The sequence below is a fragment of the Scleropages formosus genome, chromosome 2, assembly GCF_900964775.1.
Source record: "Scleropages formosus chromosome 2, fSclFor1.1, whole genome shotgun sequence".
NCBI classification, from domain to species: domain Eukaryota; kingdom Metazoa; phylum Chordata; class Actinopteri; order Osteoglossiformes; family Osteoglossidae; genus Scleropages; species Scleropages formosus.
In genome coordinates this window covers 30,973,875-30,986,979 of record NC_041807.1, presented here as the reverse complement: position 1 = coordinate 30,986,979, position 13,105 = coordinate 30,973,875, and the positions used below count along the sequence as shown (strand labels likewise).

The following is a 13,105-nucleotide window of genomic DNA, read 5'->3' as shown; positions in this document are numbered from 1 at the left end:
TGGCGGGAAGTGTATGGATCATAAACAGGGACTTGTGCTATACCTACAGGCATAACACTGTACACCTACCAAGACTGTCTGGTGAAATTCATAGGTGACCCGCAGGTACAGTAACATATTTGATGGTGCTGTTGCCTTCCAAGATGAAGGTTGCTGGTTTGAATCCCAGGTATGCTGCAGTCAGGACAACCACTAGCATAGTGGTTAGCGCTTCTGCCTTTAGACCCAAATGTTGCATGTTTGAATCTCACCTCTAGCTGTAGTACCCTTAAGCAGGTAATTGGTGATCTATCTACAATTATTTACCCATTTATACCCAACTGTACAAATAAATAAAGACAGAGAGACCCGTCAAAGGGGCATGAGAGCAAAGAATCATCAAATGGTCAAAATCTATACCCTCCGCTTACGGCCTTTGTAGTTCCGCTGTGTTTCTCCAAGGGCTCTGTCTAAAGAGCGGCTCAGCAGTGGCGAAGGCGGCCTGCGGATATTTGGGGGCGTTATCCAGCTCAGGTAATGTTCTAGAGCCAAAGGCAAACGAACTAACAGGACCTGAAGCCCAGGAGCCACTTAGAAGCAAGTATTCCATAATCTGTGAAAACGAATCCCTCCAAATTAAATATTTTCCGAACTTATTTTCCCAACTCGGCAGATCTTTTAAGAAAGAGTGTTTCAAGGGAAGGGAATGCAAGCAGACTAATTTAGTTTGATTTATACCAAGTTTTATTTTTCATTGCGCCGATCGTGACTTTTTCTGGACAGTTGATCAAAAGAAAAATCTCCTCTGGGAAAGATTCCCGCTCACGACCGACTTGGCCCCTAAACGTTATTAGACTCATCTTTCACGGGCAAAATCCATCCCAATGATATCTTTAAAAGGCAATCTATCAGCAGCGATGTTCTCAGACATTTAGAACCAGGCTCCCGCCTGCCCTTTCCAGAGCAGAAACGCTGCAGCGGAACAATTATTTGCTGGATTTATTGAGCGTCGCTCAGTGAAATCATTCTTCACAGCTATTATTTATGTTCGTCTGCGAGCTGGTGCCACGATGCTGTCACAAAGGAACTGTATATTACAACTGATATTAATCCCCCTGAATGTAATCCAGCAGAAAGCTTAACACATACAATATATTGTATTGATGTCACAGGTGTTCATTTTGAAATAAAAATAGGTCAAAGACATGGCTTGGTCACTGGGTTCTCTTATTCAACAAATCACCCCGTATAACGTAGTGCTGGAAGATGAAATGAAACTGTCTTTATTAATGTAGCGAAAAGACATACTCATCACCATCCTCATCCTTAGTGACTATCATTGCTGACACTGATATCTCTACTTTGCATACTTTATTACACCTGTCCCCATTATTACAGGCTTAGATGTCTTCACAGAAATCTGCTGAAATTCAGTCCACATACCCATCTTTTCACCTCTGCAAACACATTTTGACCTTGAAATATAGAAGAACTCTTCAACAATTGTCTCTGATCCCAAACGACTGGAAGCATCATCATCATCATTATTATTATTATCCATCGCCAGTAACTGCTTCATTATTATTAATTTAGCTGAAAATGTTGTCCAAAGCAACTTACAATGTCAGTTTTGTATAGTAAGCTAATTACAATTATTTACCTATTAATACAGCTGGGAAATTTTTCCTGTATCAACTCAGTGCAAGTATTGTTATCAAAGGAAGCAGAGCAGGTGTTAGGATTCAAACCTGGGTCTTTCCCTGCACTGTGAAAGGCTCAAACCACTGCCACCCGCTGCCTTTAAGTGTCTTAGGGTGAATACTGATGCTAATTTGCAACGTCTGCCTGGAGAGGGTTAAAGGTAGGATGAAAGAAATGATTCAAACATACAGATATGAACAGTTAGCAGAGGAAGTAAACTGGACGAAGATTGCGGAAAAAGACAAGGGTGAAATTTCAGGAACAGATGAGAGGCTAAAAACAGATACAGAAAAAAAATTTAAAAAACATCTCATCTGAAGTAAATAAAAAGGGTCATGGGAAATGTGGGGGAAGAAATATTCCTTCACCAAAACTGATTGCCTTTTTAATTAAAGGTGATACAGTAAATAATAAACAAATAAAATGTAATTTGTGTGCTTAGTGGCGGGTGAAGTGGTGGGTGGCGTAGTCACTGTTCTAATTAGCGTGCGGTGAAACGATAGTGCCCCTTCACTGGCTTGAGAAGCAGGGCGTGTGGTTTGTTTTCCAAGTAAGGTGGGGGTGGCAGGTGCACAGGGTGGGGGGTGAGCAGTATAAGTCAAATTAAGAGAAACAAGGTAAATGAACAACATTCCTCACAACCAGTAACTCCCACTTCCAAAGCTCTATATTCTAAAATCTGGCTTGCAGAAACATGGGCGGGGCCCCTACATCCAACTGGTAACCTTGTCTGTGGCCTTCTCTCCACCTACTGAGCACGCTCCCTGCCATCCACCCACTGAGCACGCTCCCTTCCATCCACCCACTGAGCACGCTCCCTTCCTTTCCCCTACCGAGCATGCTCCTTCAAACACCTACTGAGCACGCTCCCTACCCTCCACTACTGAGCACGCTCCCTTCCCTCCACCTACTGAGCACGCTTCCTTCCCTCCACCTACTGAGCACGCTCCCTTCCCTCCACCTACTGAGCACGCTCCCTTCCCTCCACCTACTGAGCATGCTCTCTTTCCTCCACCTCCTGAGCAGGCTCCCTTTCCTCCACCTACTGAGCACGCTCCCTTTCCTCCACCTACTGAGCACACTCCCTTCACTCCACCTCCTGAGCATGCTCCTTCCAACACTTACTGAGCATGCTCTCTTCCTTCCACCTCCTGAGCACCCTCCCCTCACTCCACCTACTGAGCATGCTCCTTCCAACACCTGCTGAGCACACTCCTTTTCCTCCACCTACTGAGCACTCTCTCTTCCTTACATCTATTCAGCATGCTCTCCTCCTTCCACCTCCTGAGCACGGTCCCTTCCCTCCACCTACCGAGCATGCTCTCTTCCCTCCAGCTAGCGAGCACGCTCCCTTCCTTATATCTACTGAGCATGCTCACTCCCCTCCACCTACTGAGAATGCTCCCTTCCCTCCACATCCTGACCACACTCTCTTCCCTCCACCTACTGAGCACACTCCCTTCCCTCCACATGAGGTTCAGTGGGTTTTTATTGCTATTGGATTGGATGCCATTGTTTCTCCGGGAGCATGGGCCCTTCCCTCCAGCTAATGAGTATGCTCCCTCTGTCCCATGTTCTGTAATTTGCAGTAACAATGTCTCATGTCATAATGATGGTATAAATGCATCCCCAAAGTTAAAATTGGGGCCAGGAAAGGGTTAGTAAATTCATATTTGTTTATAAATGACCACATATTTATTCACTAGTCTATTTTTGTTCTCACCTAATAATCAATGAGCTAGTCAACAATTTACAATTTTCATAATGGTTTGCAATTACCTGCATGTCCTTGATGTCATTATTTCAATCAATGCAACTGACAATTGAAACAAGCATGTTGATTGACACTAGTGACACCACAGAAAAGGAACAAAATAAATAAATATAAATATTCATAGCTTGTATCTCCGGAGAGTTTGTCTGATATTGTTTGGGAACGATTACTAAGATATTTCTGTTTGTTTTGTAATTACCATGACTAAGAGTAGCTGCGGTGGATAAGAGGTGTAGGCTGCTGACCTCAAGCAGCTATTTTTGTTTTTCTTGCTGGTGAATCACCCTCAGGGAATTTGCACATATGCCTCTGCGTTAGCTACAAACAATTTGACCTTCTAGTCTACGAAACTGTCTACGTTTAACCGCTAGCTAACTAATAGCTGGAAACTGATTAGCAGCTGAAGAAAAAAACAAAACCAAAACAAAATAAGCAGCATACATTAAGAAGAGACTTTACAATACTAGTATTGGGAGAAAATGGCCAACTGGTTTAAATCAGCAATGTAATGGTAGAAGTTTTAAATTTAAATTTAGCTTAGCAAATATTCAATGAGGTAAAATGCAAATTAATGATTAACAGGGAAATGTCTTTGAATAGTAACATGCAAATACATAACTATTACCATTATTATTATTGTTATTGTTGTTTAGTCGATGCTTTTAACCAGCAACAAATAATCTCTTGTCCATGATTTAGATGGCTGGATGTTTTACTGGAGCAGCTCAGTGTGAGTACGTTGCTCAAGGGTACAACAGCAGCAGAGAGGAGCGGGCCATGAACTGGGAACCTTCAGGTTACGAGTCCATTTCCATAAATGAAAATGAAGTGCTACTCTTGTGCAAACCAATTTAGCCGCTGCTCCGCGCCCCTGCGGCTGCGGCACGCCGCGGCTCGCTAGCCGCCTGGCCCTCTCTCCGCTAGATTTCAGCTCTCCAATTTCCTTGTCACTGACGAAATTGAGAATTATAAGCAGCCCGCTCTGTCGCTCCCTATCTCCTCAGCTCTCGCATCCAGTCCTCGAGCTCGCGTTCCACAAAAAGTGCCATCGTGACACCACAGCTGGGCGTTCCATGTTCTGAGCCGTTGTGCAGACGCGAGTGATCAGGATGTGCTTTTAAGCCCGGTTACGGCACGAGGAGCTAGCTCTGCTGTTCCAAACACCTGCGTTTGACCTCTGCTCCGCTTTGCCTGCGGAGAATTTAGCAGCTCACTAGCAACGACATGTTGGGAGGGTCTGCATCATGGAATACGCTCGCAAAAACACCTCGATAACGAGTTCGAGTGAGGCAAAAGGACGTCATCTCAGCACAGCGCCGGTGGCATGCGAGCGCAATGTAGAGGACTGCCGGTTGGGGTCTGCTCCTGCCGCGCTGCACCGCACTGACAGCAACTTCACAGAGGCTTCACCCAAATTATCCTTTTTTTCGCTGTCTGATTCCTGTGTTAGCGAACACATATCGAGCTCCTTCCTCTGAAAGCCACACACCTTTGTTCTGCTTTATGTTTCATCAGCGTGTTTAATTAAAATCTGAATTCAGGGTGTGAACAATTTACTCTGTCTGCGTTCACTTGAATGAAGTTATTGAACTACCCCGGCTTCAATTGCGTTCCCATTCTTCGGGAATCTCCGTAGATTTAAATCTGCCTTTATTTCAGCCCAAGAGCTCTTCCTGTGTCTCTTTCAGTGTCTCTGTGGGGCAACGCGTATCCCATCTGAACTGAACCACCACGGGCCCCCCGCTCCACCGCGGCCTCCTGATATTTATCAAGGAATGAGCAAGTCCTCGACTCACCGCTTCCTCTCCGGAGAGGGGTATCCATTACAGCTTATCTCAAGGGATGAGTTGGCTCACAAAAATGTTCCCTTTCATATTTCCCTTCTTAAAACGTGCGGGACGGGCCGAGACAACTCGCTCGTCTTGAGGTTTGATTCTAGCAATGACTGGCCCAACATCTGTTTAGCCAGTGCTGATGATCGAAACAATAAGTAGTACCCTTAATATAATGCGTGCATGCGTGTGTGCATTGCAAAAAAAAAAATATGAATAATAAACCTTTGCAGTACTTTTCTGGAAATTACTGCTTGTGTAATCTGTCAGAATAATTTCTTGCTCGCAGCCTCGTCCCCTGCCGGTTCACGCTCTCGCTTGGGAAATATCCGCAGAGTTCCCCAAAAGGTAAAAAAGATTATGACTGCATTCAAATTACTTAAAGTTCCAAATGTTTGTCTTTCATGTGCAAGCACAATTAGCGGAGACTCTCATATTACTCCATTAAACACGCATCCAGCGCCAGCTTATTAATGGCAACAAATGGGTGAAAAAGAGCGCTGCTCAACTCGGATAGAACGGGAGCTCTGGAACTGTTTCCCCAAACTGTAACAGAAAACAATTTTTGTTTATTCTATTAATTACTTTCATATAATTCCCTGCATCGGCTGCATAGTCGGCTTCTTCTGGAGAACTGCTGACACTTTTTTGTGTGCCTCTATCCAAATTGCGATTACACAGAAAGAGAGTGGAAACATAAACTGCAATCACACAAGGCCAGCAGGTGGCGCAGTGGTTTGAGCCACTTGTATGCAACTGCAAAATCCAGGATCAAATCCCACTTTGTGCTGTAGTACCATTTGTCAAGATGCTTACCGTGAATTGCTGCAGTTAATATTACCCAGCTATATAAATGGGTAAATCACAGGGAGTACAGTATCTTACTACAGAAACCTTCGCCTATGATCTCTCCAACTCATGTATGGTGTAAATGTTCATGCACCGTAACTTTATGATCATTCCCAGATAAGTCTTCACACAGCCGCTACTCCTGTATTGTATGTAAATATTTGTGTACCTCATTTAAAAAAAAAAAAAAAAAACTTGTAGGAAGGTTATCAGGATTCATCTATCCTGCGTTTTATGCACCTACTTGAGAGATGAACATCGGTGCATCAAGTGGAAAGTAACAAACTAGGTCTGCTTAAGAATCACATCTCTGCAGCTATGTCTCTTTCTCTTAATGTAATGCACAAATTTGTATTTTCACTGTGATGTACGGCGCTGTGGAGAAAAGAGTCTGCTAAATGAATAAATGTAAATGTAAACCTCGCTGATGCCTGGGAGAGACAAAGTGTGACCTACCTGACTCACTATGTCTGTACTGACACATTGTACCAGGTGTTGACGAGAGTGAAACACTCACACTCTCCCCTTCCATCAGCTCAGTGGACCCACCCACTGCTTTTTTATTTTGGTATCCATTTTGTAATAAGCATTGATAATTAGAAAAAATGTATGAATGTTTGACCTGAGCTAATTAGAAAGTTTTGAGACTTGGCAGCTATAATCACTAGTGGAATAATGAATAATAAAATGGCTCATTACTGCACTTGGGGAATAGTTTCAATCTCAATAAATGGCCATGGTCCCAGACAGACAAATAAAACCAGGACACCGCCACAGTCTCATTTAGCCACTGAAAAGAACGGAATAAAAAAAAAACGTTTTGCACTAAATGGTTTCTATTATCAAAGTCTCTCTCCCTCCTGTTTTTTCAACCACCTTTCCTTTCCATCCTCGGTCTGTCTCACAGCCCCCCCCCCCTTGAAAGAGAGCTATTTGCAGAGGCTGGAATTAAAGATGTGAAAGACCGAGGGGCATGTTTTGGGTGGGTGGGTTAGGTGGTGGATCATGCTCCATGGTCACCCCTGTAGCCCCATTCACTTATATATCACGTGTAATAAAATAAACATTTCATTATCCACTTAATAAAAAGATGACTTGATTATCATTTCAGTTCAGATGCGAACCAACAGGGAACCTCCTGCTTCCCACCATTAAATGTAAATGTACATGCAAACAAATAGGAAAAAAAAGACAGAAAAAACCAAAACTGTTATAGCCACAATGACAAATTCAATGGACTCTGATATGCGGACATGACCGTGTTTAGGGTAACAGTATAATAAGCGTGTGACACTCTACTCACAGCCTTTGTAGATGTCAGTGGGGATCTGTACGGCCGTGTAGGAGTAGTTGACCTTGTTCTTGAAGTTGGGGTCATCCACGAACTCCAGCTTTAAGGAGTAGAGGTTCTCCAACAGGTTTTCCTCCCCATCGCCATCCTCAGACTGCGGGGGGGGGGGAGAAACAAGTCGTACTGTTAGCTGTCACCCCGCGCCACGGTCTACCGGTCACAGCAACGTATGTGATCGAGAACACACGCTTGACACGTTTCCCAGTAATATTTTCCAGGTCAGAGTGCCAGAAAAACACAATGGTTAAAGACAGGCTGGTATTTCCACACATATTTTCATATTAGACACATTAGCTCTACTCTAAATCCACACTTCTAGCTCACGGGGACAGGGACAGAACGGTGCAGCATGGTGGGGTGTCGCGCAAATGGTCGGAGGCAGTTACAGTCAGGGGAGGCAGGAGAGGTCATGTGAAGAAAGGCAAAGGACTGCAGCGCCGTTCTCATCCACAGGGGGCGCTGTCTGCCACCTTGAAAAGCAGGCTGAGCTCAATCTGGGAGAGAGCCACTGGTGACACGTGGCCATGTGCTCCAGCCTCCTTCCCTGTCCCTCTCCTGCTTTGCCTCCCAGTGCATCTGTGGCCCCCACTTTCACCGCACTCCTTTGTTTCTTTATTAATTTTCACACTGGACAAGATGATCGGGTCAGCACAGGCCTTTCTGCATCTGTCAGCGTCCCCCGGAGCCATCGCCTCGCCTCGGCCGCATCTCCGAGACCCGCTCGGCACGGAGCGCTGCACTGTTCCTGGTCCAGATGTGTTTGTGGGCCCAATTCAAATTTCAAACGTTTCTGCAAATTTCTTATCTCCAAGAAAACAGTGCCCAGGCACAGCGGCAGCCTCTCCCCGATGACCACAATCAGCGGAGCCGTGGCGGTGCGAGAAGTCCGCCATGATGGAGCAAAACGCACAACCCCCTCCACCCCCACCCCAGCAGGGTTTGTGTTGATGCCCCCGAGGTCCATGCTGTAATTGCAAAAACAACCGTCACCACAAAAAAAAAACGTACATATATATAAATTTTTTTTAAAAACACAAAATCCCTATTTGCCTCCCTAACTAAAAAGTGTTGCCTGCATGTCCACGCTTAACCGGTGCTCTGTTTTCACCCTTTTGTCAAAAGCAGCAGGTATTAAATTTGAGACAAAACCCTGAAAATCAATTAGAGGCAAAAAAAGATGGCTATCGCAGAGCAAATTAAAGTGCAGTGCAGATTAGTGGTCTGTCAATAACAAATGGCAAACAATGGTTAGTGTAGCGTGGGTTTCCTGGCTCACAAAAGCTGCAGGACAGAGCGGTCAGATGGAATGGAATGGGATGGAATGGAATGGAATGGGATGGGATGGGATGGGATGGAGATGAAAACCTCTAATATAATCCCAGGTCAATGAGACTGAATGGAATTGGATGAGATTGAATGGCATGGGATGGGATTAGACTGGATGAGACCAAATTGGATGGGATGGGATTGGATTGGAAGGCCCGAGCGAAGCTGAAGGCCATATCGACCCCTTACCCCCTGTGAAACTGAACATCTGTGAGAGGCCCTTCATTCAGCATGTGGCCCCCTTTTGTCAATATGCAAATGGAATATAACAGCGCAGCAATTACGATGCCTCTATTCGCAGCGTTCATCTTTAATTATCGTAATTTCCTTTCTTCTTAATACAGCCTTACATAGCTGCGAAGACCTCGCAAGCGCAAGGTTTTCCAATTATGCGCGATGCCTCAAATTCACATATCTGTTATTTACCCGAGCCAAATGTCAGTCCCTGGGCTCGGAAAACAAACGCTTCACTCCACACACCGCTGACCCCCGTTAACAATTTATAACCGAAAGAAATTGGCCATTTTTGCTTCACTTCATTTCTGACTGACTCGCGTCCATTGAAACGTTATCGACTTTCAATCTCTCTCATTGCCAGCTGCGGGCGGGAGACATCGCTCTGGGTACTAATGTGCCCGACAGAGCAATGAGAGCGACGCGGCCCGTCGCTCCCCTGTCAGCGCACGTTAATGCAAAAGACGCTCCCCGATGGTCCCGCCGAACCCGCGCGGTAGCGGGAAGGTCGATGCCAAGCCGCGCGACGGCTCCAAGGCGTGGCCCGGCGCTCTCGTCACGTCGACGTCTGCGTGCCGGTCGCACCGAGCGTCGCAACGAGTCCCTTCAATGCAAATAACAGTAACTGAAGCGGAGCTCTGGAATAATCCATTTCGCTTCAGAATGCTTGTCTCGAAGGCGTCAGGGACGGTGGCGGACACATTCAGCACGCCCCCCTCCAACTGTAACGCACCAGAACCAACCTGCTTTGTCCAGCCACGCCAAAGTGTGAACATCATGATCTCACAGAACAATCTAGAATGACAACCGCTTTATTTTTCACTCCGCTTTCCACCGGAGTGACATTTGCTTCCACATTTCCTGCGCGCTGCACGTTGCTTTGACTATTTTTTTTTGTTCCTTATTGATAAATGCGAACTGCAAGAGCACGTTAATGGAATCCCTGAGGAGTAAACAAATAAACAGGATAATTTTTAAAAGGGCTATGCAGACAGAGGTACCCTGAAAACTCAACAATATCTAAATTATTACTAATTTCAATGCAAGAGGACTGGAGGTATTGTTTAAGAACAACATTTTCATCATAGAATGTCAGAAAACAAAGCTGAATGACGTCGTCTGGCCAGAAACAAGTTTAGATGATAATAAAACATTTTACATATTTCAAACTCTATTGGTTATGGGGCTGTGCGTATATTAGACATTATTTTACTTTGGATAATGGACTAGGTGTGCACATCTGATGTGTGTACACACACACACACACACACACACACACACACACACACACACACACACACACACACACACACACACACACACACACACACACACACACACACACACACACACACACACACCTCCCAAGGGGCTGATGTCATGTGCGCTAGATGGCAGCACCCTGTTTGGGCACGCCTGCGGACACAGATTTCTGTCAGGCTCCACAGTCCTTCGTGTTCAAATCCAAAAGGTGTTAAATGTCAAAGCAGGATGAAGGGCATTCAGAATTTAATCTTTCTCCATTAATGTGACATTTTGGATTCAATCTTGATAAGCTATCAACAGAAGAGAAACCTTGCCGTTTCTAGGGCCGGTAATTTAAAAATAAATAGAATCTAGATCTGAACAGTTTCTTTGGCAAAGCTTATTTATTTATTTAACTCCTCGGGGGATGTACAAAAACAAACCCACGCGGGCACATGAAAGATATAATATTTCATATACCAAAATACGAACAAAATATGCATTTATTAAACATTGTGGGATGAGATGGCCGAGTGGTTAAGGCGATAGACTGCTAATCCATTGTGCTCTGCACGCGTGGGTTTGAATCCCATTCTAGGGGGGGGCGCAGTGGGCTGGACCACAGTCCTGCTCTCCAGTGGGTCTGGGGTTCGAATCCTGCTTGGGGTGCCTTGCGGCAGACTGGCGTCCTGTCCTGGGTGTGTCCCCTTACGCCCTGTGTTACCGGGTAGGCTCTGTGACCCCAGCTGGGACAAGTGGTTCTGAAAGTGTGTGTGTGTGTACCAGAAGTACATTCCAAAAAAAAAAAAAAAACCCACTACCCTGCATATATACAAAACTAAACATTCTTTTTACACTTGGGAGATACTTTCTATATCCTCTTAGTAGTAAATTTCCAAGTACTGCATTAAAGCGCAAGGGCATGCTGAGATATGAATGTCATTTTATGATCTAAGCCAAATCGAGTTACAGTTATACTGCAGAGCACAAATATAGAAAGCCATTTTATGATATCCATGGTTTCGTAACATTACTGAAGCAACTGCTGTGCAAAACAAATTACTTTCTCTTTATTTCCACCTTATCAATAGCATCGCCTATACTGTTAGCTTAATACCACAACCACACTTAAAAACACACTCAAAGTCTAATAGGGTTACTTGGAGATAAACTGACAAGAAGTGGAATTGGCTAAGCCAAAATATTTTAGGAAAATTGTATTCAGTCCTCACTCCTGGTGCCAGGCATTGATTTATTGCCTGGTTTTAATTGTCTATTAAAATGCAATTACAAGCTGTTGCCGGGAAGCACGCGAAAGAGAGGGGATTCTGCCGACGCCCCCCGAATGTCAATATGACGGCTAGGAGGTTGGGAAGAAGGCAAGGGCACATAGGCGCTGCCGTGGGGTCCAGAGGACATGCGGAGACACTCGCGGATGGGCAGAGACTCACAGACGAAGAGACACACGGAGCTACTCAGATAGGCAGGGATGGAGGACGACACACTGACGTCCAGAACCAGTGTGAAATGAAAGCACACATGCTGTCTCGCAGTGCCTGGGTGGTGTGAGATGACATGGGTTCGATCCCTGCTCAGTATGTGTGGAGTTTGCATGTCCTCGCCGTGTCTGTGTGGGTTTTCTCCGGGTGCTCTGGTTTCCTCCCACAGTCCAAAGACATGCTGTTCAGGTGGATTGGTGACTAAGTCACCCATAGTGTGTGAGTGACAGAGAGAGTGTGTTTCACTAAGGTATGGATGAGTGACCCATTGTAAGTAGTGAGTATACCAGTGTAAGTCACTCTGGTAAATAAGTGAGGGCTGATAACACTACATGTTCATTGGAAGCTGCTTTGAAGAAAAGCATCTGTAAATGAATAATAAGTATAAATAATAGATCAATAATAAATGTTTACGTTCAGTTACTGAGCTCAAGCTTTTCTCCACAGTGACTTAGAACAATCTACCCTTCTATACAGCTGGATAATTCACGAAAGTGTGAGCAGGGATTTGAACTTGGTTCCTTCCTGGTTCAAGTGACATATGTGTTGGCTTGATGTGCTGAGAAGACCTGACAACACGGTCAAAGCGAGCCCTTACCCCCTACTGGCTGCTTTCTCACACGTTGTCTTGTAAGTCCCACAATGCCCTTCTCTGTCTTTGTCGTCACCGGATACAGGTGCTGCCTTGCACTGGAAAGACACATGTTCAAATCCCACCTCCTGCTTTTGTGCCCGTGATAAAGATACTCACTGAATTGCAACAGCAACATTTACCCAGCTGTACAAAAGGGTAAATACTGTAGTAGTGACTCACTTAGTATACAGTCATAACATTGAAAGTCACTATGGAGAAAAGCATCAGCTAGATAGATAGATAGATCCTAGAATGTCATTACTGTGTCTGTGCGTGTGATTGCCTTGTGATGGACTGGCATCCCACCTGGGGTGTACCTTGTCTCAGTCCCTATATTTCCAGGATATAACAACAACTTTACAGTGAATAAAGGGGGGAACGGAGATCATGACCGTTGGTCAAGCGCGAAAGCTTTCCTTCAGCAGCCGGACCGAAGGCGAACGCGGCGGCCAGAGGGACAGGCCTGCCTGCCTGCCTGCACGGAAGAGGGGACCATGTTGAGGCTCAACCCCCTGTCACTTTGCATCTGGATTCCTGCGAGCGCCTCTTAATCTCCTCATTCCTAATGAGCCGCTAATGGGAGCTGAGCAGTGCAGCCGCCATTACAAATGGTATACATTACCGCCGACGGTACGGCGGGGCTCCGTCTCCGGCTCGGGTTGCGTAAGAGCGGCGCTTTGG

General features: G+C 45.3%; 1 protein-coding gene across 3 annotated transcripts in view; it reads right to left on the bottom strand.

The window, feature by feature from the left end:
* Nucleotides 1–13,105, bottom strand: part of cacna2d2a (calcium channel, voltage-dependent, alpha 2/delta subunit 2a) — a 243,488-nt gene that overhangs the window by 59,178 nt on the left and 171,205 nt on the right. For all 3 annotated transcript variants that reach the window (XM_018737693.2, XM_018737694.1, XM_018737695.1), the window contains exon 6: nucleotides 7,439–7,580. In XM_018737693.2, coding sequence (XP_018593209.1) covers nucleotides 7,439–7,580 — 142 coding nt within the window. The remainder of the gene's footprint in view (nucleotides 1–7,438; nucleotides 7,581–13,105) is intronic.